The sequence below is a fragment of the Oreochromis niloticus genome, linkage group LG4 (genome assembly GCF_001858045.2).
Source record: "Oreochromis niloticus isolate F11D_XX linkage group LG4, O_niloticus_UMD_NMBU, whole genome shotgun sequence".
NCBI classification, from domain to species: Eukaryota; Metazoa; Chordata; class Actinopteri; order Cichliformes; family Cichlidae; genus Oreochromis; species Oreochromis niloticus.
Window position 1 is genome coordinate 10,129,407 of NC_031969.2, and position 21,858 is coordinate 10,151,264.

Genomic DNA, 21,858 nt, shown 5'->3' on the forward strand with positions numbered 1-21,858 from the left:
ATAGCCTCAAAGTCGAGGCTAAATTTTACCATTAAATTCAATTTTTAAGGTAGGTTGTAATACAAGCTAAAAACGAAATGTTTGGGTTTAAAACAAACACAGAACCTGCTTAGCAGAAAATCTGGGAGGGGAAGGGAACCAAACGGGAACTCAGTTGTACTTCCGGCGTGAAAGGTCACATCAAAATGGCGCCGTCCAAGAAGAAACATGCCAAGAATCAGGCTTGTGTTATTCCTGGAGGATTTACGGGTATTTCTGATTATTACGCCGCTTTCCTGTACCCCTTTGTCCTCGTAGACAAATGCTTGTGTTATGTAACCCGGCTGGTGTGTGTATGTGTGTGTGCTGATCTGTAGTCTGCCATGTCGACAGAGCAGTGGTCGCTGGGTGATAGCAGACGCTGATGTGTTGTTTTTTCTCGGCTCTCCTCGCAGTGTTGTCCTTACAGTTCAGCTCCGACAGCGCCGCCAGGCACTCGCTGTACGTGAAGGAGCACAGGGTGCGAGCGGAGAGGAGTTCCCACAGACCGCTGGACCGGACTTTGTTCGTGCTCAACATCCCTCCATACTGCTCAGAGGTAGCGCGCCTGCCTGGCTGCTCTGTGTGGTTTGTTTGTTTGTCCTTCATGTAAACAGTAACTACTGCAGACTGCCTTTCCTCTCACTGTTTATGTATGTGTGTGTTACAGGATGTTGTCAAAGATTTATTCTCGCAGTTTGGCAGCGTTCAGTCAGTGGAGCTGAGAGACCACCCGGGGTCCTCCCAGGAGTCTGGACCCAAACTGTCCAAGTTCTTCAAACCAGCTGAAAAACAGGTTGACCTGTGTTCCTGCGCAGTTTCTCGTTTGTTTATGTATGTTTTGTAGATTTCAGTTTCACGTAATGTGTCTCTGTCTGTTTCAGGGCTTCAAAGTTGGCTATGTTGTATTTCAAATATCCTCCAGTTTACCAGCAGTTAAATCACACCCACATGATGTGCCTTTGGTGGTCTGCACAGAGCACCGCCCAGTCAAAACAGGACTGCAGAGTAAGTAGGCTGTTGCTAAAGTGACACAGTTTAATGTATGAGGCTTAAATAAAACCAAACAAGACATAAAACCGCCCCAAACACAGCTGATGGCTGCAAAGAAATGTGAAATATAACCAAAGAAGCAAAAGTATCTGCAAAAGATGTGTTCAAAAGTATCATAAATACTTAGAGATGTAGCTACATGATGCAAAAACTTAAATAACATAAATATACTGATAAATGCAACATTGAAAATGTACTTTACATGAGTCATTTGTATATTATAAAATGTGTATGACCAGGTATGTGCTGAGGGGTAGGATGTGGGATTGAGCAGAAGGATTTATAGCTTTTGGGAATAAGATGTGTTTTAAAAATCAAGAAAAAAATCAAGCTTAACATAAATACAGTGGCTACAAATCGATGCCAAATGGGACATAAAGTGATGTAATAATGAGAAGAAATGATGCAGAACATCTGGAATCATCTGTAACAAATGAGCTGTATGACAGGTGTGTTGTATTTTCTTTATGTCAGAGTGGATCCAGCAGTACACAAACTCCTTTATCCAACCGGAGCAGCTGCAACAAAAAGTCGACTCTTTTATGGAAGACTACGACAAGCGTAAAGAAGAGGTGAGAATTCTGTCGCTGTTCCTTCATCACCACTGACGCGTCCGCTCCGCGTGGCTTCAATGTGGGTTTGATGTTTTGTCCACAGGAAGCGGAGCGGCAGAAGAAGGAGGCCGAGGAGGAGCAAGAAGATGAAGAGGGCTGGGTGAAAGTCACGAGAGGGCACAAGGGTACCAAGGCGCGTCCTCACAGCGAAGCAGCCAATCAGAGGACTCTACAGAGGGAGATAACGAAGAAGAAGAGGAAGGAGCTCTTGAACTTCTACACCTGGCAGCACAGAAACACGCAGAAAGAACGTAAGTCACTGATATGTTAATGACATTGTTTACATTTGAGGTTGTGAAATGATTTTGGTTAAATGCGTTTCCTTTTCTTTCTTTCTTTTCCAGATATCGCTGAACTGAGGAAAAAGTTTGAGGAGGATAAACAGAGAATAGCTCTGCTGAGGGCACAGAGGAAGTTCAGACCTTACTGAGTCAGCTGCCCATTTTTTCTTTTCTCATTTCACTGCTTTTGTGTATTTCAGTTGCATTATAGAGGTTTTATGTCAATAAACTGCTAATCTGACTTAATTTTATGATTATTAAATTTCCCGCTCCTCACATTAATGATAGTAAATCTAGTGAAGCACAGTAAAGCTACATGAAGTACTGAAATGTTATAAAACAGCAGTTTAAGGTTAATCTCTTTTGCTTGAAGTTTAAGATCATAATTTTATAATTTCATCAAATTATTACAGCAGGCCAGCAACTTTCTGTGATGACATCATAGGTTGATCTTGGTGTATTTCTGCATATATATGTAAGTTGGCATGGGACAGTATAGTGGTGTTTCAACCAGATGCCTACAATCTCCTACATTTCCTACTTGTGTGTCATGTGCATAATGTAATATGACCACAGTGTACCCATCTTCAGTCAAATGTCACAAAGCTCATCTCAACAGATCTCAATCCTATAGAGCACCTTTGAGTTGTGGATGAAACAGGAGATCTGCATTGTGGTCGAACATGTCAGTATAGATCAAAATGTCTGAGGAATGTTTGAAGCACGGTCATGTCATGCCTTATTTCTCTACATTTTTCAAGGAAAATGGGTTCAGTAATTTATTGAAGTGCAAACAAATACAGCACATGAAGCAGTAACAGTTTGTTCACTTCTAACAAGCTTAAATATTTGGTGCGACTATCTTTATTCTCCAACACACTCAGAACTCTCTCAGGCAGCTTTCTTGTTAATTTTTTTAAGTAGTCTTCAGAAATAGTTCTCCAGGACATTCAAAGCTCTTCGTTGGAAGTTTGCTGCCTTTATTTCTGTTCTTTATCAGAAGGATCCCACACTGCTTTAATAATGTTCAGGTCCAGGCTTTGGGGAGGCCAATCCATGGCTGGTGGTTTCACTGTTTGTTTTTCTATCTAGCTATGCTTTTACAGCATTGGCAGTGTGTTTGGGCTCATTGTCATGCTGTTGTTAATTAGTTGGCTTCACATGGAATTGCATTGTGGATCAAAATGCGATGGCCTCACACCATGACAAGGCCTGCACTGTGTTTTACAGATGGCTATAGGCACTTGCATCCCATCAGATCTGCTGTTACTGATTTCCAGTCCAGTTTTTCTGCCATTTGGCTCTCAGGCATATCTCAAAAAACCAAAACAAATGCACATATGGACAAGTTGACATTTATTGAGATGCTTCACTGCCGTCTTGTTCGTCACGTGCTCGTTGCATGCCTCTGTTCTGACACCTCCTGATGCTTGAACACACAAAGAACAGCAGGACCAGAAGGAGGCCAGCACCAACACCAGACAGGATATATACGGTCACCTGAAACACTAAGGAAGAGAGGGCGGGAGATTCTATTTAAAGAGTGTCATTCATACTCTTTCATGTAATGATTCTAGTTTGGTGCTTTGCTGGATTTACTTTTTTCCTGTTTCATGCAGGGGTCTTCCTCGGCTTCAGTGTTATTCTGGACCAGCTGGAGTGGCCCTAAAGAGACCAGTTGAAGCTGGTGGGGTTGAGATGTGGCCTCTCTTCTCGGTCTCTCCCCCTCAGATGCTTGTGGGAGGACACAGGACAGATTAAAAACACCAAAAATAAACAGCATATTGAGTGTACTGTGGTATACTCACAAATGAAGGTACAACGCTGTGAACAGTCAACGTCATTCGTGCAGATTTCCACCCAACAATAGAAGTACATCTGAGTGAGAGAGATCAAATAGCCAGGTCTGTCAGGGGGAAAGAAAACACTGCGTTGGTGAGATATAATATGAAACGTACTTCCTCTGGACTTGGATGGCCTGTGCTGGGGTCCAAGAAGGCAAAGGTCTTGACATCAAACCTCCTGACTTGTGAGTGGGATGTGGTCTTCCCCTGTTTGTCCACAGGGACAGAGCTTCTCATATTATCCTGAGGATTTGGACATCTGTACAGAAGGAACAAAACTGTGCTGTCATATTTTTATTTTATTTTTTGTATTAAGCGGTGGGGTGGGGGTTAGTAACGTACCCATCATAGAGAAGTGTCCACACAGAGTGTCTTGACCCAGGATAAGCAAAGCAGTCTCGCACTCGTAGGGAAAGTGTGGGATCTGGAGACGGCTGCACGATGGAAATCTCCACATTCACAGCTTCACGAAGGGGCAAAATCAGCGGAAGCTGTTCCTCGGGAATAAAGGATGTAAAGGATGCATCTGCAGCAACAAACGTATACACATCACCAGCTGTGATTTGCATACAAAGCGCAGTTTCATTCCACTCTAGTACCTGTGGCTATTCTCATCTGCACTCTGATGGACCCCAGTGCAATCACAGGTGGTGGATTAGTCACCGCATACAAGGACCGCAGTTCTGCTGCATGCTTCAGATCAGATGAGTCATATTCACACTGGACCTGAAGACTAAAAACCCAAAACATTCATCGCCACCAGTGCTGTCTTCTAGAAGAAGATATATCTATCTCTCTCCATACCTAAATTGAGAATTGTTGCCATCATTTCCTGTATGTAGCTCCACCACTTCCACCTCATAGATCACCACATCTCCATTTGCCTAAAAGCCGGAGAGATTTAAAAATAATAATAATTAAAAAAAGGTTTAAGAAAAGAAGATGATGTGAAATTTCATAGTGGACCACAGAAACATCTAAATGAAGCTTGTGTTCAATGCTGTGACTGACTGTGCAAAAATATTAGGATGATACCCCAATCTAAATATTGGATATAATATTTACCTTCCTCTTTGCACCGCAGTCTGAGACTCCTATCTTGAAGACAGCAGTATCTGGGGTTGTGACAACAGGGTGACAGTGCGGCTGATCCTTTACAATGAGGCTGCTGGGATCAGTGGGAGTGTGTGCATCTGCAGCGTTTACTGAGAACACAAAGTGTCCGTCCAGAGAGCAGGCTGGATGGAGTGACAAACAGGATAATGTTGCATAGTTTTGTTTTGTTTTTTTGAGTAAAACACAAATTTAAAAACCCCAAAACAAAACCCTGTTTTGTCCTCATTACTGCATAATTGTATTTATAATACTATATTAGCATGCCTTGAAAGCTCTGCAGCTAACTACAGATGTAATTTTACTGCTCATTAGTACCAAACATAATTGGTACTACTTGGTACTCCGTAGTACCAAACATATTTATGGTGGTAACAGGACTGCATTTTGTTATGAAGGCCACGCATATACAGGCAGGAAGTCTGTCCACAGTCAAAATACATAAACCTCTGAATCATTAAATTTAAATTGAAATTAATTTGACATTTTTGGTATCCATTTCTGATATTTCTGATTTTCCTTAAGCCCCCCACACGACTGGTTATTAAGGGGTTAAGAGTCCTAGAAGCAGCCCTGCTTGTTTAGAGGAAAGGTTGGAGGGGAAAATAAAAATCTTACCATTGAGTGTGTAGTAGCACGCTGAATCACGAGCATCATAGCAGCAGCCCAGTTTGTAGCAGACATCACTGGAAACGCTTTGGTGGCCACAGTCCACTCGAAGAGCTCTTTCAATGTCACAGTTTCCGGGGAATGCTGGAGAAGAGTTCTGTTTTTAAATGTCTTAGATCGTCACTCTGAACTGTGCAGACTCCTGCCCGGTATTGGTAATTACAACAACAACAAGGCAACACTATAAACTTGGCTCAAGGGGGAAATTGTGCCAGGGTGACTTTTGACTGATTTTAGGTATACAGGACACAACTGGGTCAGTGAGTTTGTCAAGCTCGATCAGCTGTCTCCACTCACGTGTTGGGCGAGGCTGGGTCCTCTCACTTCTTGTCTTTATCAGGGGACAGCTGATATTGACCCTGATCCATCGATCCTCTCCTGCCAGCTGGACCTGCAGCGGGATGACGGCTTTGCTGCCCTGAGGATCAAAAGTTATTGCAGTGTGGCTGTCAAGAAGTGACATACATGCAGATTGCAAGCTCATTTTAACCTCCATTGGTTTCAATAATTAAAACTTCATGGTAAATATATTATAATTGCATTATTTTTTGGCCCTACTTGGCAATGCCATACATTTCCTTCATGTAAACTCTGCAGCAGGATTCACACCTCAACATGAACAAAGCAGCTGTCATATCTGCTGAAAAACGAGAGGCTCTGGTTCTTCGCTCTACCCACTCGCACTCCACAGGTCTTGTCAGACTGAAGCACTGGGACTGTGGCCCCTGTCACGTCTAAGGAAACAAAGCACACACACACATGGTCTGAGATCAATGCAAAAGATGAGGGTCAAATAAATGAACCAAGCATCTTCCTCACATCCTGCTGCCCTATACCTCACCTCTGGCGTACACATTGTTTTTCACCAGAGGACCAAACACAGCTCTGATGCCTCGGACAGAGCAGGTGACTCGCGGCATGGCGAGCTGTTTCCTCTGCTCGAGTGTTTTCTTCCTGTGATCGGGGGAAAGGCAGACGCAGTGCCGAGCCATGACGGTGAAAACTAAAAGAGTCGCGCAAATCTTTATAGAACGATAATTCATCTCGCTATAGTTTGCATACTTTGTCTTTTAACAGCAGAAATAGCCAGCCCTATCTAAGGCGCTGGAGACGGTCACGTGACACCTGTTAATTAGTGTTAATTAGTTTAGAGCTATGGCGTTCCTCGGGCTCGGGGACCGGTGCAGTGCAGAGAGTTAAAGGGTGCCGCAGACCTGCTCAGCGTCACCCACCTGTGCCCACCAAGAGCTGCAGAAGCTGACGTGCACGCGGGCACAGAATAAAGCCGGTAATTAACAAAAAAGGTCAACGTTTAAATATTAAATATCACACTGAGCGCATGCACGGCCAACTCTATCCTAAGGGGGCCATTAAATGAAAGCATTGCATAACTCGCTGGCCTCACCCCCCTCTCGCTCTCCCCATGGCAAAGCTTGTACCCACCCCAGTTATTATATAAGCAGTCTTAAACCTTTACTCACTGCCATCAGAACACCCACTCATCCTGTCAGGATTGCAAAGAAATGCCCATTTTGTTGCTCTATTCCAGCTGTGTTTGCTTTGAAAACATTATGCTTTGCAATAAATGACCTGATTTTCTGTGCAGGCTTAAATGAAATTATCTTAATCCAGACCTAGCTGGACTCCAGCACAGTGCAGCTTTCAAGCTAATTTTAATTTAGCTAAACCTGAATTACCCCAAGTCAACATTCAAAGGCTACAGTATAGAAAGTGTAAGTACATAGAATCAGGGAGAGATCTCGGCAGTTGCTCTAATGATGTTGCCTGCATGGACATGGTTGTCGTTTTTTTTCTACTTTCCTTATTGTCAACAAGTTCATATACACAGGGAGAAACAAATACACAGCCAATACAAAAGGGGGCAAATAGAACAATAACAAAAACGAGAAACTGGGAAATAATCGGTTACACTCTATGCATAGTTTTGTATAAATAACCTAATTTTTTTAAAAAAAATTTTTTCAATCCCATAAGGTGGAGGATAAATGCTCTAACTCTAACATTTACTATATTAAAGTAAAAATTTAAAATACCTGGTAAAAAAAACAAACAGTACTTCTGATTGCTTTGCACTTCTACTTCATTGTATTTTGGATGGAAATATAACAGTACATAAAAGCTTGAATTACTTAACGCACATTTTGATGTTAAACAGCGTATTATTACAGAGGATTTTTACTTAAATAGCGGCTCCAAATACTTCTATCACTACTTTGGAAAATGTTGTTCAATACAAAATAATGTTTCTTCTCTTGCGCCAGTATTTCATGTGGTAATACATCTATATGAGGGAGGTCACGAGTATCTCTACCTGTGCTTTCCCATTTATAATATCCCGGAAACACCCCTCGCAATATCTAACTATATTATTTCAAATTATCAATAAAATGATGAACAGTTGGCTTGATTCACTTTTTTGTATATGTAACATTCAAACAATAGCTAATTGTTAACTCTGTAATATTATTCTATTTTATCTACATCTAAATACTACATGAAATTACACTAAAAAGTAAAAGGTGTAAAAAAAAAAAAAAAGTAGGTGTGTTTGAATTAAAAACTACACGTTAGCAAAAAACAAAAAAACCCAAACAATCCCCCGCCCCTCCGATAGGCTAGCAAAAACTTAGCAAATAATAACTGATAAGAACAACAACAAAAAACAAAAAAACAAAAAACAAACAAACAAACAAACAACAACAACAAAACCCAGTGGATTTTCAGAGATAAAACTAAACTGATACGAACAAACCCAGTCTGGAAATTAACTGAAACTAAGTAAGTAAATAAATAAATTTATTAGTAAAGGAATGAATAAAATAAAATAAAATAACATAAAATAAAATAAAACGTGACAGGAAAAAACTGTGATAACTTGGCATCAAATTTTTCATTTTATCGTCAAATTTATTTAATTATTTATAAATTTACATTTTTAGAAAAAAATGTTACACCGATCCAAAATGGATGGGTGGCGGGGAAAATACGATGGGAATAACAATCCACCGTAAACAGAATCAGAAACCATTCTGAATATTTCTAACTTTTACTGGGATCGTATGAGACACTTCTTCTGTTTGATCGTGTGGATATTGTTTACCGTCCCACGGCAGGTCACGAGTTGTCAGACGGCGTGGTGACGTAAGGCTCGTGACGTTTCTGGGTGATTCCAGTCAGGCTGATAGACTGGCTTTAGCATTAAGCATAGGCAGCAGGAGAGCGTAGGACGGCTCGTAAACATGGCTTTGAATCGAAATCATACGCATAACGGCAACGTGCTGATAAACAACGGAGAGAGGTCAGGGTAATACATAGTGTCAGCGTGTTTAATTGTATTGACTAGCTAACTGTCGCCTCTGTTTTCGGCTTGTTTACCTTTTACTTTCCAATGCGTAGTCAACTCAATGCTATCCAACTGCTAGCCTCCAGCTAGCTGGCCTAGGTAATGTTAGCATTAGCTGTTTTATTGTTTACTGTATATTTCAGGGCGTTGTGTATGTTATGTGTTCTTTTAACGGCGAGACTTTTAATGGCCCTACTTTAAAATCGTTGCGTAATGTGGTTTAGGCAAGATGGCTGTAAGATGCGTTAGCAGACTATCCAAACAGGAAGTTTTGGCAGCATTTTTAGTCAGGATGTTGAAATCTTGTAAAACACAAATTTCTTCCCCTGGCATGTTTTGTAAAGCAATTTTTTCTAGCTGCTGCGAAATACAGTTCCTACATGTTAGCATACTTTTTAGCTTCATAGTTACTCTAAGCAGTGACCTAATTTTCATCTGCCTCTTCTTTATCCAGTGTTTTAAGGGAGTGCAAGAATGTGGAGCTGTCATTCAGTGATGTCACCTGCAAGACAGATCTGCTGAAGGGGACCAAGAAGGGCACGGTGTACCTCACACCATACAGGGTACTACCCAAATTATCAATAAACAAAAACAGAAACAACCGTGATGTTTAGGGGCAGGGATAGCTCAGTAGGTAGGTAGAGTGGTCACCCCATGATCGGAAGGTCGGGGGTTCGAATCCACTGAACGGCTACCCTGAGGGTACCCCTGAGCAAGGTACCGTCCCTACTCACTGCTCCCCGGGCGCCTGCTTAGTGGCTGCCCACTGCTTCACTGAGTGAATGGGTCAAATGCAGAGAAAAACAAGTAATTTCCCCACGGGGATCAATAAAGTATACATTATTATCATTATTATTATTATTATTATGTTTACAGCTGCTTTTCATGTGCTCATGCATCCTTATGTAACTCATCTTTTTGCCTCATCTCTTGTTCACCGGCTCAGTTGGTGTTTGTATCCAGTAACACCAAGGACTGCCTGGGTTCAGCCATGTTCCCCTATTACCTGATGAAGGGCTGCAGCATTGAGCAGCCAGTCTTTGCAGCCAACTACATTAAAGGGACCGTGTCTGCTGAGCCCGGTGGTAGGAAGCCTTTCGCTTTTACACTTAGCCACTATCATTTGATTGTCTGTCTCTAAAACGATCTCAAATGAACCCATATTAGTGAAAAATGTGGTTTATTAGTTTCAGAACTTTACTTTGGTTAAAAAAGGCAGCTTTCTGTATTTGCTCTAAAGGGAATTGACTTTTTAATCAGGTGGCTGGGAGGGTCAGGCACATTTCAAGATGTCATTCCCCAGTGGAGGAGCCATAGAGTTGGGACAGCACCTCTTCAAACTGGCCACAAATGGTTCGTATGCCATTTAAATTCAGTACCTTTGCTTTATAACCAGGAAACACGTGTTAAGGTAGCTAAACCCTTTACCAAAGTAGCAGTCCTACTATATTAAAAACCTGCTACAGTTGCAGTAAAAAACAAAAACTTTAAAGATTAAAAACACTTTATAGAAACAAAGTACATTACGATACAGATAACTCTGTATCTTCTGAAGTCTTTGGAAAATCACTTTTATTCTTTCTGTGCTCCAGCTTCTCGTGGCGCTCCGGTGCAGAATGGAGCTGCTGCCTACGGTTACCCTTCACCTGGTATGATGAATGGCTATGGCCCACCTCCACCTGCTCCTCAAGGCTATCCCTACCCACCACCTCCCCAGCAGAATGGCTTCTACCAGGGGCCTCCCCCTGCTGCTGGCAACATGCCCTACTCTTATCCACCACCTGCTGCTGCAGGTACACAGTCTTGCTGTCTGTAGATCTATTTTTAAATGTCTGATTCAACTGAAGACCGGCGGCAACATAAGTAGTGATTTTTTAAATGTATCTTTTAGTCAGTGCAGTTGTAACTCCAGGTTCTGCATTTTATTTTGTAGATTTCTTTCACTTTCTTTTTTTCCTTTTTTCCTCATAATCAATAAAAGCACTTATAGTTTGTAGCCTTGTTTTCTTGCATTTGTATGCAAGTGCACTTTTTTTTTGCCTCTTTGCACATAAGTTAAAAATGTGCAACCCCCGAGGCACAAATCACGCTGTCCCTCTCTCTCTGTCAGTGTCCTGTTTTTCTGTGTAAATAATTGTACAAACAGGCTGCAACCCCCTGTGACCTTGAAACTGCATCTTTAAAAAAAAAAAAAAATTCTGTCGGCCATCTGTGTTCCAGGAATGTACCCATCTGGTTTTGACTACATGGCCCCTCCTCCCCCGTACCCTGGGCCACCACAAAACTGGGCTGCACCCCCTCAGAACTGGACAGCACCACCACCACAACCACCTCCAGGTCTGTTTCTCTCACTCTCCCTTTTTCACGCGCTCCCTATTTTTTTTTTTTTCTTCCTCTGTGCCACTGCACTTGTCAGATCGGATCTGTCTGCCTCAACATGAATCACTTCAAAGCCTGCCATTAAAAAAAAAAATAGAAAAAAATAGAAAAAAGGGGGTGCTGATGTCTCATTCTCTACAGATAAAAATGTCAAGGAATAAAACAGTCTTTTCTCCCTCATGTTGTTGTTTTTCTAGCAACTTTTCGGATTTTCGGTTAAAAACAGTCTGTGTTTCATCACCTTGTGCCAATAGATTTTTCTAGGTTTGAGGATCTTAAAAGTTGTCATTTGCGCTTCATGTGACTAATAAAGCATTGTCCTGTGCATCTTTTGTCATTACAGTGTTAGGAACTGTTCTGTGGTCATTAGTCAGTCTTTATCTCACAGTTTTTTGTCATTTTATGCACAGGTAACGCCAAGGCGGCTGAAGCAGCGGGCAGCGCATATTACAACCCCAGCAATCCACACAATGTCTACATGCCCATGGTAAGCTGCTTTGGATGTCTTTACCTCAGCAACATGTGACTTCTTCTTTAATGGCATTTTAATCATATCAAACCATCTTCTGGGTTTGCGTGCAGGAGCGACCTCCACCATACGCACCTTCTTCAAACTTCCCTGAAAAGAAAAACAACTGAAACCTGGGCAACGTCACTTCCAAGACACTCCTCTTTTGCATCCTCTGTATCCTAAATAAATTCTAAAGTGAGGTTTTTCTTTTTTCTTTTTGTAGACTGCAATAAGGTAATGCAATTAATATAGGGCTTAAAAAGATGTCAATTAAAATTTCCCGATGAGAGATTGGTTTTTATTGTTTTGGGAGTATAAATGGAACAGCTGATGACGTTTTAGTGTTTTCCATATTACATCAAGTCATTTAAATGGTGGACAACTTGTAAAGCAACAATTGGGATTAATTTTCTTCTGTCTGATTCTTCAGCACCTACGCAGGGACTCGTGCAGTGTCCCAGCTGGAATCGGGGGGGGATTTGGAGAATGTATTTTTACAGACAGATTTGTTACCAAAACATTTTGTAGCAGTTTATTGATTGCAGTTCATGTAATTATTAATAATATAAGCTTCTACTAAGAACAGTTATGTATGATTGCAAGTGCATTGTATTTCCCCATTATAGCTTTGTAGTCATTTCCCACATACAAAACCAGAACTGTGTTCATTAATGTTCAGCGACACAATAACTGACTGATTCTCATACTATGGCTCCCACAGACACACAGACTGGTGACCAGTATGATCCTGTGCTCAGTCTAAGTAACTTCATTCATGGTATGACCTTAAACTCACAGTTCTAATTGAGTATCTTTACAGGGTGGTTATCAAAAAGAGTGGCGTAATGTTCGAAAAGCTGTTCAGAAAGATTTCTTATGAAATGAGTCTGTGTATGTGCAATATTTCAGCCTTGCATAACGACGTTACAGGTCACCTGCGGGGTTATCTGAATGACCTTGTGCTGTACTCTGAGCTTCTGTTGTGTTGTTGTCTGCAGAGCCAAGCTGAAACCAGAACTCTTCTCCTTCAGTAATTAACCTAGTGTGAGGTTACAGGTTACACTGATTTATTAAGGCTCACCAGTATTTTGCCTGCAGGTGAAGCTTCTGAGTGCAGACCGTTATCCCTGATTCTGCTCAGTGTGCATCATTTAGCACCCGTTTGAAGGTCTTTTTGCACATAGTTGTGGTGGTTAGAGGGTTTTTTTTTTCTTTTAGATAGATTTAATCAAATGCCTGTATATTAACATCTCTTTTCTTATTCTTTTTGCTGAATTTGTCAAAAATCTAATAAATGTCAATTATTAAATTTCCCCTTTTTTGTCTTTAGTCATTTTTAAACCCTCAGTTATTTATGCCGGGTTTATGGCATAGATCTTAAATCAAATAGAGCCTCAGACAATCAAAAATAAATATTACACAGTATCATTATTTATTTAACATACAGATAAGCCAGAATGCAGAAGCAGTATGTAAAAACCTGCGTGTGAATACACATTACTGCTTCCATATGTTAGCAATAGTGCTGCTAATCAACTGGATTTGATTAACTTATAATCAGCAAGTTTGAGCATGTGTGTAAAAGCAGAAGTGTTGTCAGTTTGGTGCTCTGGAGCAGTCAGAGTTAACACAATGCTGAGGAGGAAACACATCAGGGTCATGTTTCCAAAGGATCTGAAGTCCATCATTCTACAGTGAGATTTTTTGACTCGTGGTAAACATTCAATACAGTTTGCGGTCTTAACAGGAGTGGATGTCCCAGCAAATTCACTCCAAGGTCAGACTGTCCAGTGCTCAGATAAACTCCAAGAAAAAAACAAAACACAAGAGCTACATCTCTGACTCTACAGGCCTCAGTTAACATGTTAAATGTTAAAGATCATGGCAGTACAAATAAGACTAAACAAGTACGGCTTATTTAGAACCAAAGGCCTCGTCTGTCTGAAAAGAACATACCAGCACAGCTTAGGTTTGCAAAGATGCATCTGAACAAATCAAAAGACATCTGGAAAAATGTCCTTCAGACAAATGAGACCAAAGTGGAGCTGTTTGTCCAAATACACAGGAAAATGTTTGGTAAAAAACCAAACGCAGCACATTAGCAACAACACCTCATACCAACCGTCAAATGTGGTGGTGGAGGTGTCATGGTTTGGGCTTGTTTTACGGCCACAGACCTGGGCACCTTAGAGTCACTGAGTCGACCACAAACTCCTCTGTAAAGTATTCTAGAGTCAAATGTGACTCCGTCTGTCCGACAGCTAAGACCGGGTCATTCTTCAGGGCGATGATCCCAAGCACATCAGCAAATCTACGACAGAACGGCTGAAAAAGAAAAGCAGTGGCCAAGTCAAAGCTAGCCTTTATTGAAATTCTGTGTTGGGTCGTCAGTTGTGCATAAAGAAATGCCCACCAAGCAACATAGTGATGTGAGACTGATGAAGTCAAACAGCGTTGCTGGTCTTCCTAGGAAGTTGTTCACATACCCTTTGACTCTTACAAATAATGGAATGATGGACAATAAGAATAATCCACACTCTAATTAAATAATATATTTATTATATTATTAAACACTGTCAAATCTGAACAATGTGGTCAGTCTTATCACAGAGAATCACACTGTACACATAACACAGTTTAAATATCTTAATAAGTAATGATTGCATTATCATGCACTGCAATAAAACACAACATATTTACTGCACACAAACTTTCAGGACCAATGCATAATCACAGAGTTTAGATCGACACCAGTGGCTATGTATCTAGGTTTCACTCACAGAGACGCACCCACTGATTATAAACACTAATTCTACTGTATGGCTCAACTCCTGTTTTTTCCAGTTCCTTACTCAGGAAAAGGACGTGTGGTTTTTACTACCGTGTACGTTAAACAATGCTATACATTTCTTTGTAGTCATCACTAAGTTGTAAACTAGCATGAACGTGTGGAGCGTGTGTATTCATGGAGACGGGAGCGCTACTGAGACTTTATATACCTTCAAGGACAAACACGGAAATCCAAAAGGAAATGACGAGACTGATTTGTTTGGATTTAGATTCGATCATCCTCTGAGTCTTATGCCTATAAAAAATCCCACTTTCCAATTTATTTAACAGTAATTTCTTTTAGATCTACACTCACTGCTACGCCCGACTACCAGCTTGGACCTCCTTTTGCATTCAACTGATTAAAAAAGGTGCTGGAAACGTTCCCTTTGAGGTTTTGGTCCATAATGACACGACAGCATCACACAGCTGCTGCAGATTTGTTGGCCTGACATCCATGATGTGAATCTTTTGCTCTACTGCATCCCAAAGACTGTTGGATTGACATCTGATGATGGTGGAGGCCAATGTGGATGCACAATTTGTACTAAGGTTGCTCCCATGTGATTGGCTGATTAGATATTTGCACCAGCAATCGGTTGAACAGATACATCTATTAAAGCGGACAGTGAGTGTACCCTCCCCATCTTGGAGAAAAAGTTTTGGGGAAAGAAAAACACTTCAGTTTTATGTTTTCTGTCTATTTTCAATGTGCTTAATGATTTTTAATGCAATATCTGTGTAGAGACACAGAGGCCCATTTTCAGCAGCCATCACTTTAAAAGATAAATTCATCATTTGATTAGAGAATCGATGAAGATCAATAAAGTTGGTTTTAATTCATCTATTTAAAAAAAAAATCACTTAATGAAACTGTCCAGCTGAGGACTTTGGAGGCATCTGTTTGTCAGACTGCAGGCACCGCGGGCCTCTTTCTCAGCTGTTTACCAGAGCCTTCCACTTCTCTTTCTGCTCCAGTTAAAACCACATTGCTCTGTTCTGTTAAGGAAGTAGCAAACACCTTTTTATGAAATCTTTGGTTTTGTTGGTTTCCTGCTTAAAGAGCCTTTAAAAAAAAAAAAAAGCACTCAAATGCTGTTGATTCTTGAATCAGCACTTGCAATTCAGCTGTGAAACGAAATGAGTTTTTCCTGATTATCACTTAATGATTTAACACAAACTTGTACCAAGGAACAAAATGTGCTAATGGATGGTTGCTGAACACTGACCACCATAGGTCTAGATAGATGTTCCACTGAAAGTCATAAATAATGCACGATTTCATTAATCATTAATTGTCATATAGAACATTTTTGTTTGCTTGCGTGATATCTTAGATGAATCCAAATCAACCCCAAACATCTGAGCAGCAGTGTGGATGCTGTTTGAACTCATGGAATTTATTTTATATTAAATTGCTGAATATTCTAAGCAGAACTCCAAATAGTTGCTCTGAAGTGTTCGGTCACTTTAGGCCAGTTTCACGACTTTAAATTAGAGAAAATGTCATGAAATGAGAAAAAAATGCTACTCCACTGAATCCCAAGTTGTCCCTTTGTGTAAACACCCAAACTCAGTTTTAGGGTTACATGACTGTAAGTGAGGAAAATGAATAAAGAATTTAGCACGAGATGTGACCGTCTATGGCTCCTCCTGTAGGAACCACACCTCATTTCTGCGTCCGTAAGGCCTGAGCGGGTCATAGCTGCAGCAGAAGTACTGCTTACGCTGAAAGGGGGCCGTCTCGCCCAGGGTACGTGTCAAACGCAGGGCCTCTGCTCTGTACTCGCTCTCCCCTGCGAAGCCTCCAAACTGCCTGCAAATTGAAAAAGATTTCAAAGCACTTTCTGTAAACACACATCAAATATTAATAGTAATAGAACCACTTTAAATGACACATACAGAGCGTAGACGGTCATGCCGGGCCTCTCTTCAATCCTGATGGCACTGTCGGTGGGAGTCGGGGGTTCTTGCTGGTAGCTGGTGGGAATGCGGATGGCCACCACCAAGCGGCGAGAGAAAACCCCATCGTTTCGCGGGTACACTGTCACTATGATGGGAGCTGCTGTACCCATGGCCTCACCTTATGATTTAAAGTGTGAGACAGAAAGGGAATTTCAAAAACAGGAGGAACATGGAAGAGACAGCAGAGAAGCTCTCTCCCTGAAGCGGCATTACCCAAATCTAAAGGTCAGGAACTGCGCACTTTTTTGTGGACTATGTAACAAAATTATGCAAACGCAAACACTGATAACAATAATGGAGACGCTGCAAAGCAGCACATGTAAATCACACCTTCAACAGTGAAATAAATGCCTATTTCACACTGCACTTCTATTTATCTTTTATTTGACTGCTTAACTACAGCAGGGAACCAGAGAACAGCTGTATCTGTATCTGTGAGTCACCTAAAGTCAACCCATTTAAATTCTATGTAAAAATATTCTGTTTATTTAAGATAAGTTTGGCCCTAAAGTTTGATTCCATTATGCTCATTTGTATTGTTTTAGGGTGCTTCAAAGTGCCCACTTTTTTTCTTTTGCTGAATGCATTCAAAGAATCCTGAATTGAAATCAACTGCAGAATTTAACAACAGCAATGATGGTGGTAGAAGTTTAACTTCCTGTAAAAAGACTTACTTTGAGGCAAAGCTGCATGTCATTAACTTCTTGTCTTTGTCTCTTCAAGCTCTCCTTTTAACGCTTCTCTTTCCTCTCACCCCCAGCTGCTCCCCTTCCCTCACTCTGGTTCTGTTGGTGTTCTCTTTCTGTTAAAACAGGGTTTTTCCTTCCCACTGTTTCCAAATGCTTGTGTCTAAATTCTGTTGTTTTCTCTTTAACATTGTAAGGTTTTTACCTTGCAATGTTAGGCCCCTTGAGGGGGGCTGAATTATACTATATAAATAAAATTTTGTTGGCTCAAACTTGCTTCTGGAGATGCACAGATCTTAAAACAGCAATATGAGAAATAACAGTGTTATTTGTTATATTTTTAGACTGAAAAAAGCAGGTTAAAATACTTTTTATTCTTTCATAAATGCCAAGATTAACCACCAACTCGACAAAAAAATCATCATGCTCTGTCACTTATGAAAACTATGACTTGGCAGCAGTTATTAGTCCAGTCAATTTCTGCTTCGTGCCTGTTATTTATTGGCACTAAATATTTTTTGGAAGGTGACAGCAAAGCTGAAAGAAAGTATCTGAAGGTGGGCTCAAACTTAATCTGGTATTCTCAGCAAACATGGCACGTGATCCACCTGAAGGATTTATTCTCCACCTGGTTTACCTTGTTCATTGCTTCCGCCAATATACATGAGCAGCTTCCTCGTTAGCTCTCCCGTCACTTGGTCGAAGGTTCGCCCCTCAGAGGAAACAGCAGCAAACTTGGCAGCATCATACCGTCGCACCTCAAAGCTGACTCCATCCTGGGGAAGAAAAAGGAAATCGGAGGAAGGCTTAAGGCATCGGCAGGCCAGTCACTGCTGCACGAATGCAGACCTCCTGTTCTGTACACACACACCCACACGCAAACACCACTGTTCTCATCCTGGGGATGGGAGCAGCAGAGGTCAAGCCCAGATATGATTCACCTCTGACACACTGATGCTGACAATCTGCTTCTAAGGACAGAAGCCCTGAACTAGCGAGATTTACACACAGAGAGTTCAGTGTGTGTGTGTGTGTGTGTGTGAGACCAAAGTGGGCACGTACAGATGAAACATATTTATACTGATTTGATTTAATTTCTGCTTCTGCTCTGCAGGGCTCCGTCGGCTTACATAGAATAATGGGGAAGAGACGCATGGTCTTACATAACAGAGCACATGCGAAAAGAAAACACACACACTGCGCGCTCTCTTTCACAGCGTTAATATGATGCAACAGTTTTACATTAAATATGATTAAGTGGGGTTAATGTGGAGCACAGTCACTCAGCCATGCGGCGGAGCAGGAATTTGGATGGGTTTTGATGGAGTGATGCAGGTTTCAAAAGCAGCTTCTCACTCACTGACACGGTCACGCTGTGCACATGCTTCTGCGTTTGTAAGATTAGGTCCGTGCACTGAAATTTAACTGCATTATATCGTTGTCATCCACTATCTTTTGAATGATTTGCAGTGACTTAAACCTGCTGGCCTCTGTGAAATATGTCGTTTATTTTGCAGATAAGGTGTTTATCTCAACGTGATAACAGCGACAAAGAAAAGCAACAATGGAAACAGGCTTGGGGCACAGTTTCCACTGCACCGTCTCAATCCCATGTGGGCTTCTTGAGCATGTTTTCTCTACCCTGGAGGGACATTCAAATCTAAAAATATCATGCAAATACCTTCATCTTACAAATTGAATTAGTGATTTTTGGTCTACTATCAAATCCCCAGATGCTAAAAAACATTTCCTTTTGCTATACCAACACCTTTTCATCCTCATAATCTTATTTGAAACCGACAAGAGGACCTGAAATCCTCTGTAGTGGCCTTATGAGGACCCTATAGGCATATTTATTCCTCAACACATGCAAGATAACACTGCATTACTGTGAAGCTTTAACTTGTGACGAGTACCCGGGCTCCTGCATAGTAATTACAGGGGTTTTTGCCCTGTATAGCTTGTCAGTGGGACCACCATTAATGTTGCATATGGGTGACACACAAAGAAAGCAGAGCCTGACTTCAGTTAAGTAGTGCAATTAATTTGTCTGTCATGCATCTCTTCTTGTGTGCATGTGTGTGTTTACCGGCTGTCTGATGCCAGCTTATACAGTGATAATTATTCAGCGCCTGAACCGAGCACATTGAAGGTATTATCAGCACTGACTGCTAAAGTGCCTCGTCAGTTCATCTTATTTTGAAACAATACTCTATGTTCTGCTGTGTGTGTGTGTGTGTGTGTGCTCGTCTGTATTCTGTGTCAGATTTAATTAAGCGTGTTGGGTGTCAGAGTCACACAGGTGCTCCACAGATCATGTGACAAGCTCTGATTTCAGCACCTGCTTTTTAAACATCAATCAAGTCCAGAGATTTGATGAGCCTCCAGATTGTTTTAGTGTAGCGATACACTGAACATTGGACAGTTAATACAAACGATGAGTCACTAGCAACAATCCTGTATTTCTGACAGGTCTCCATTAAAATAAGGTTGTAATTCAAGATTAAATGTTAGTGGAAGTGCTTCCAGTCTTTAAAAAACTGTTATGTGTGCACATACTGCTGGCTTCAACTGTCTGTTTTTGAGTTTCTGATTCTGACAACAGATGTAAAGTATGCTGTCAGAACAGATCTGACTCTGCTTGTGTCCGTTTGGGTCATTTAATTCCCTGCCTGTCTGGTCAGTTGGGCTGGAAATCCTGTTTGTCCGCCTGCCTTTGTCTTTCTCCCAAAAGTTAGCTGCTATTTAGGAGATAAACACACAAAGATACTTTTAATACATACGTGTCAAGACCAATAGTAGATGACTGCGTGCACATTTATAGCGGTGGGCACACAGAGCCTGAGAGAATAACCTTGAAACAGCCGCGAGGCTTTAGTTATTAACACATCAGTGAGTTTGCGGTTATTTTTCCAAGGTGTGGTTACAGTAAACATAAGAAAAACAAACACATTATGCATGGTGGAGCTGAGTCTTTGTTACTCTCCTCAGCAGTGATGGCTGATGTATCAGAGCACCTACAATCCGTATCAGAGTTCATACAGGTCTGATCAGCATCCTCTTCCACCCCAGCGACAGTTACTGTGTCTTGTGGTTTTTTTACACACACACACACACACACACACACACACATCCACACATCCAGAGTGCCATAATGGAAAGAAACAGTGACCCACACCGAACACGAACACTCAGCCTTTCCGATTTTAGTCCCCTGTGAATGTTCTTGTTTTAAGATTATGCGTCACCATCTTCAATTATTTCTGCCTTGTTGGTTGGAGGAGAACCTGGGGCTGGTTTACACTTTACCCCCCACGCTGTGGATCAGCATGCATCCTCATAGGTCACTGTCAGGCTGTTTGGCCCGCAGCAGCAGGCTAATCACCGTGGTAATTTTAAACGAAAGTCTAATAACTCGACCTGCACAGAATTAAGTAAAAGGTGAAATATTCGTGGAACCAGAGGGGGGAAGCTCGCACTTTTACAATCTGACAGAATCGCTGTGCGTAATCGTAACTGCACACGCGCGTAAAGCCAAGGATAAAGACGCAGAAGAAGGAAATCGCAGGTGCAAAGCATGTGAGAACGAGAAAGCTTTGTCTGAGCACACACACTGCTTACCTTCGTCTCGCTGCTGAGCAGCTTATATTCCGTCTCCTCGGTGTTTCCGAAGAGTGAATTCTTAAACATGCCAAACATGTCGCTTCGGCCAAGTCACCTCTCCTCTCTCCGATCCTTTAGTTCTGTTTCTCCTCCCTCTCGCCTTTCTGTTTGTTGCAAACAGCTTGCTCTCTAGTATGGGAGTTTTTTTTTTTAACGTGGTCCCTCAACTCCTGGAAAAATCTTGAACTGCAAGAGGTAACTCACAGCAATATCCAGATGCTCCTCTCCTCCAGCGAAGAGCGCGCACTACGCTCCAGTGAGCACAGACTCACAAATGATTCTTTCTTTCTTTCTTTCTTTCTTTCTTTCTTTTTTCGGAGGCAGAAGTTGGAGATGCTTCCTCCTTTTCCAAATCAAGGAATGATAAGAAAAAAATCATCCTCCGCTCTGAGTAGTTGACTGTCCCCGCCCTCTTCTCTTACTAGCTTGACGCTCAAGTTATCAATACGTCACCAATTTTCTACCACTTATTACTCCAAGAACTACCAGGTTGCCCCCGCATACATACATTAATGCATTTAATTGCATAACCGTGAGATGCTGCATTATTAATAACGTCACCTCCTCAAAATCTCACCACGGAAAAGCAGAATGACCTGCAGTGCCAGGGTCTCCCTCATTCTGTCTGTTCCAGGACGTCTGAAACTGTGGGGTGCTTTCTGTGCAGTATAATTTTTGACACAAGCCTTTGGTTTGTCAGTACGCATTGGACCTCGATTGCTGGGCTGTGCGCGTGGGTTAGTTCGGGGCAGCACATGAGTGCACGTCTCACTCCGTGTGTCAACTGAGAGTTTGAGCTTTGCTTTAGGGTTTGTCTATTTAAATTCAGACTGAAGGCAATGTTAGTCACGACTGGAGAGTAAGGGGAA

The 21,858-nt window shown here is 41.5% G+C and overlaps 4 protein-coding genes across 5 annotated transcripts; 2 read left to right on the forward strand and 2 right to left on the reverse strand.

The window, feature by feature from the left end:
* The first annotated feature begins 105 nt into the window (after positions 1-105).
* rrp7a (ribosomal RNA processing 7 homolog A) lies at positions 106-2,212 on the forward strand. The gene is made up of 7 exons (XM_003443102.5): positions 106-249; positions 435-577; positions 689-814; positions 903-1,026; positions 1,546-1,643; positions 1,729-1,936; positions 2,030-2,212. Exons 1-7 carry the CDS (start codon positions 186-188, stop codon positions 2,113-2,115), a joined length of 849 nt encoding a protein of 282 aa, XP_003443150.1. The 5' UTR covers positions 106-185; the 3' UTR covers positions 2,116-2,212.
* Positions 2,213-3,305: 1,093 nt separating this feature from the next.
* Positions 3,306-6,936, reverse strand: LOC102082411 (zona pellucida sperm-binding protein 4). 2 transcript variants are annotated; one of them, XM_025906789.1, is made up of 12 exons: positions 6,434-6,936; positions 6,202-6,326; positions 5,890-6,010; positions 5,542-5,676; positions 4,876-5,048; positions 4,615-4,694; positions 4,410-4,543; positions 4,153-4,336; positions 3,986-4,069; positions 3,775-3,872; positions 3,566-3,700; positions 3,306-3,474 (listed from the first exon to the last, which is right to left on the reverse strand). In XM_025906789.1, exons 1-12 carry the CDS (start codon positions 6,633-6,635, stop codon positions 3,323-3,325), a joined length of 1,623 nt encoding a protein of 540 aa, XP_025762574.1. In that variant the 5' UTR covers positions 6,636-6,936; the 3' UTR covers positions 3,306-3,322. The 2 variants fall into 2 exon arrangements, with proteins under 2 accessions (XP_025762574.1, XP_005468499.1); XM_005468442.4 differs by having other exon boundaries at positions 3,775-3,844; positions 3,925-4,069; positions 6,434-6,929.
* A 1,817-nt stretch (positions 6,937-8,753) lies between these two features.
* wbp2nl (WBP2 N-terminal like) lies at positions 8,754-13,159 on the forward strand. The gene is made up of 8 exons (XM_005468443.4): positions 8,754-8,911; positions 9,411-9,519; positions 9,903-10,041; positions 10,217-10,309; positions 10,549-10,749; positions 11,177-11,293; positions 11,746-11,822; positions 11,918-13,159. Exons 1-8 carry the CDS (start codon positions 8,853-8,855, stop codon positions 11,972-11,974), a joined length of 852 nt encoding a protein of 283 aa, XP_005468500.1. The 5' UTR covers positions 8,754-8,852; the 3' UTR covers positions 11,975-13,159.
* A 1,224-nt stretch (positions 13,160-14,383) lies between these two features.
* Positions 14,384-21,572, reverse strand: LOC100694852 (heme-binding protein 1). The gene is made up of 5 exons (XM_019358154.2): positions 21,194-21,572; positions 20,948-21,118; positions 17,964-18,102; positions 16,578-16,758; positions 14,384-16,491 (listed from the first exon to the last, which is right to left on the reverse strand). Exons 2-5 carry the CDS (start codon positions 21,023-21,025, stop codon positions 16,317-16,319), a joined length of 573 nt encoding a protein of 190 aa, XP_019213699.1. The 5' UTR covers positions 21,026-21,118; positions 21,194-21,572; the 3' UTR covers positions 14,384-16,316.
* Between the last annotated feature and the right edge of the window lie 286 nt (positions 21,573-21,858).